This window comes from Frankliniella occidentalis, unplaced genomic scaffold (assembly GCF_000697945.3).
Source record: "Frankliniella occidentalis isolate FOCC.00 unplaced genomic scaffold, Focc_3.1 Scaffold9, whole genome shotgun sequence".
In the NCBI taxonomy this organism is placed as follows: domain Eukaryota; kingdom Metazoa; phylum Arthropoda; class Insecta; order Thysanoptera; family Thripidae; genus Frankliniella; species Frankliniella occidentalis.
This window is the reverse complement of record NW_026267139.1, coordinates 2,943,003-2,946,764: the sequence shown is the minus strand read 5'-3', so window position 1 is coordinate 2,946,764 and position 3,762 is coordinate 2,943,003. Positions and strand designations below refer to the sequence as shown.

General features: G+C 56.9%; 1 protein-coding gene across 2 annotated transcripts; it reads left to right on the top strand.

Annotated features, from left to right (window-relative positions):
* The first annotated feature begins 1,073 nt into the window (after nt 1-1,073).
* On the top strand, nt 1,074-3,756 carry LOC113210810 (uncharacterized). Of its 2 annotated transcripts, none has more exons than XM_026428980.2 (2): nt 1,074-1,439; nt 2,307-3,756. In XM_026428980.2, exon 2 carries the CDS (start codon nt 2,320-2,322, stop codon nt 3,547-3,549), a length of 1,230 nt encoding a protein of 409 aa, XP_026284765.1. In that variant the 5' UTR covers nt 1,074-1,439; nt 2,307-2,319; the 3' UTR covers nt 3,550-3,756. The 2 variants fall into 2 exon arrangements, with proteins under 2 accessions (XP_026284765.1, XP_052131811.1); XM_052275851.1 differs by lacking the exon at nt 1,074-1,439 and adding an exon at nt 1,444-1,585.
* Nucleotides 3,757-3,762: the final 6 nt, after the last annotated feature.

Sequence of the window (3,762 nt, the reverse complement as noted above, 5' to 3'; positions counted from 1 at the left end):
AAAAGGATATTAAAGGAAGATATTTGTCCAAAACAGGAAATCGGTGTACACTTTGCATTTACGGTAAAAGGGCACCTCTGGCTCGACCAGCGCACCTGCTGGTCGAGGTCACACCCACCTGGTGCTCGTCGCCGTAGGGCACGATGTAGGCGTGCAGGCCGTGGTCCTTCATCCGCCGCCGCAGCGCCGCCACCCTGTCCGCCGTGATGACCCTCTCCTCGGGCTGCGGGAGGTCCGGGCCGTCGCACGCCAGGCGGGGGAACGGCAGGCCGGAGAGGTGCTGCTCCGCGCCACCTGCCAAGACCGAACAAGCTCGTCGTTACAAACTTATTTTTTGACAACATTGTTTTAACCGTCACTGTTGTGAGGGAGAGGGGAAGGGGGCCGACGGCCTTGCAAAGTTCTTTTCTTTCCAACTGATTATCCAGCTCGCTTCAATTGCTGCGCCCACGAGAGGGCGGTGCCGCGCAGAGCCCGTGGGCGCCGACACGGGCAGGAGGGGGGGGGGAGAATATGCCAGAATTGCGATATCGGCGCTGCATTTGCCTCGCCCATCATATTGCGATGTTCTTCTCCTTATTTGGACGTGTGGCAGTGTGGCGTAAGCAGGCGATAGGCCACTGCCGGCTCCCGTCGTCGACTGAGGAGTCCCACCCGCACTTCGCGAACATTACCATCATCTACTCAGCACAGAGGAGCGGCCTGCTACTGCTCTCGGCCCGCGGCTTCGGCGTCTAGTCCACCGTGAAAAGTATCCCCTTGCTATATTTTCCATAATTTCCGTTCTTCCTAACGCATCAATGTCGCGAATTACTAAAGGCGTCCCGCATGTTTGCGATCGTCGAAGAACGTGTAATAATGAATAAATCTCGCAATTTATGGTAAGTTTTGTCTATGTCTTTTTAGAAATGGCTGAGTGAATGGTGGGCGTCGGGTGCTGGCAGTGAGAGCTGTCATCACTGCCAGACATCCGCACCTGCACCACTCCACACCCGCCAGGTGTGTTCCTTCCCTCCCACGCAGGTGTCGTGGCTAAAACAAAAACGCATAATGAAATTTTTATAAAATCCGTTGTGTGTAAATCTAAGGAGCCATATGCGAGCGTCGATTTAAGTGAATTTCACTAATTTACTTACATTTCTACTGCACTCCTTTTGGGTCTACGTATGATTTGATCTCTCTCACATTAATTCCTATAGGATATCCCTGGCACATACCCGGGACTTCCACGTGTTGAATCACAGGGCATCGTCTCCCTAAGCCGAGAACGTCATTGTGATCTTATCGTCGTGAATCATCCTAAATCGTCCCCCAAATCCATCAGGGTACAGCAGTCCTCGCGGATCCACCCGCACGTGGGAAAAAAAAAACTTGCGCGGTGTCGTGGTGGCGCCCTTCCTGTTGAGACCATCTCTATTCCTGTCAGCCGCAACAAACAGGTATCCCCTATCTAATCTATGAGTGACGACGCTACGACGTCAGTTGTCCGGGGGCTATATATTGGTCGGCAGCGCCCTTTAGTTGGGATGGTCGAAGCATACGGTCGCACCGCGTCGCACTGCCCCGCTCTTCAACGTTCAGCAAAGTAAGAATTCCAGTAACACTTCTCTTTAAACTGTTTTAAATAACGCTACCGCGCTCACAGATGCAAAGCGGTCAGTCGTAATTGTGAATTGAGGATTGTGAGTCGGTTTTTTACTTCTTGTTGTAGTGGTCTTATTGATTAGTTGTAGTCTTATTGAACAATATTGGCAGTATGTACCAGCAGGGCTGGAAAATTAGGACTTTCGATATTTTTTGTTCTTTGCCATTTACTCCTAGATGCCTAGTCGGCGAAAAAGTAAAAATTCGAAGGATATCCTAATGGGATTTAAACTCACTCACATCTTTTTACATGTGCTCCAACCGTTTCTGTCGGATGGAGCATTGCATTCACCAGTAAATGACAAAAAAGCGGACAAGGAACAAAACCTTAACTTTCCACCCCTGTGTACCAGGTGGCTGATTCACGCCGCGCATTTTCGTAGTTATACTGCACGGCACGCACGCGTGCGGGCGGGTTGCCTACCGGCACGGGGCCATAAGGAGCCGTGCTTTGCGAGCATAGGCAAACCCGCCCGCCCGCGTGCATGCGGTACAGCATTACTACGAAAGTGCGCGGCGTGAATCAGCCATCTGGTATCTTCGACGCCCAATCGACGTCAACGTTCCTCGTACTGGTAGGGGAGGGCGTTGGCTGAGCGTGGTGCTGCGGTGGGTCCCGGTAAAGTGTCGCCCTCCTGAACGACCTTTTTTGTGTTGCATAGGGACCCTGGAGTCATGGCGCCAGCAGCAGTGGACATCAGCCTGGGGGCGAGGAGGGTGGAGCAGGAGCAGGAGCGGGAGTGCACCGCCGAGGACAGGGCGGCGTGGAAGAGGTACCGGGGCGGCGGGCGCACGGACCACGCGAGCGCGCGCAGGATCATGAACCGGAGGTACGCGCCCCGGGCGCTGCGCCCGTTCCGCGGCGACCCGGACTCGCGCCAGGGGATGCGGTACGCGGCCGAGCGGGACTTCTTCGACCTCCGCGACGACGCGTCGGTGCGCGCGCTCGCGCGGGAGGTCACCGAGCACCAGTACCGGGACAAGAACGCCGAGGTGCGGCCCGTCGACCTGGCGGGCAGGAGCGCGCGCCAGGTGATCGCGGCGGCCAGGCTGCAGCAGGAGACGTGGGTCGCGCTCGGCACGAGCAGCAGGGACATCCACAGGGGCATCCCGCTGGCCGACAGGACGCCGTACACGGTGGAGGTGAACGGCAAGGAGGTGGAGATGCCCGTGTGCTCCGGCCCGGACGAGACCTACGCGGCCGGGCGGTACAGGGTGGCCAGCAGACACCGCACGGAGGAGCACTGCACAGCGGCCACGTCCGAACACCGGCTGGGGATGTCGTTCGTGAAGGGCGTGTCGTCGTACGAGAGGGACGTCGTGCCCGTGCTGGAGGCCGCGATGGACGCCCTCGGGGGAGCCGCCCCGGGCGCGGGACAGCGGCGCCTCGCCGAACTGCTCATCCAGTTCGCGCGCAGCCACTCGCTCGCCGGGGCGCCGCCCGAGCTGAGCGACGAGCAGCGGGAGAAGCTCTTCAAGGTGTGCTTCCTCGTCATGGAGAAGGAGCAGGCGCAGTGGCAGGCGAGCTTCTTCGTCGGGCACAAGTGGCAGCTGGGGATGAGCGTCGCCTTCGCGCGGCTCCTGATCCTCTTCCGGGAGGGCGCGGTCACGCTCCGCGACGTGTTCAACGAGTACGGCGTCTACAGCAACCACCCCAAGAGGATGGTCGACTGTAGGGACCTGGTGCGCAAGAGGTGCGACGCCGTCGACCGGCTGTACGTGAAGCAAAAGGGGGAGGAGCTGACCCTACAGCACGCGATGGACGACCTGCGTGAAGTGTATGGGGGGAAAGAGGTGGAGGAGGTGGAGGAGAAGGAGGAGGAGGGGGAGGGGGAAAGTGTACGCCAGCATCTTGTACAGCTTCGTGTGTCTAGTAGTAGTAGTAGTAGCAGTAGTAGTAGTTGAAGTATTAGGATGGGGCGAGGAATATGTACATTTCGAGTAGTTAATTGTTCACTGATAAACTAAGTGTTCAACTGCTCAACACTTCTAAGTGTGCAACTGTAAGTTAAATACTTGCAAGTGTGCAACTGCAAGTTAAATACTTTCAAGTGTGCAACTCGGTAGGTGTGCACTTGCAAGTGTGCAGCTCCTCGGTTGAACACTTCCTACACAGTA

Excerpts from the sequence above, each read along its gene's own strand:
- LOC113210810 (XM_052275851.1), top strand. The coding sequence starts at position 1,458 with ATGAGTGACGACGCTACGACGTCAGTTGTCCGGGGGCTATATATTGGT. Across the intron at positions 1,586-2,306 it reads GCTCTTCAACGTTCAGCAAA|GGACCCTGGAGTCATGGCGC; the intron begins GTAAGAATTCCA and ends TGTGTTGCATAG.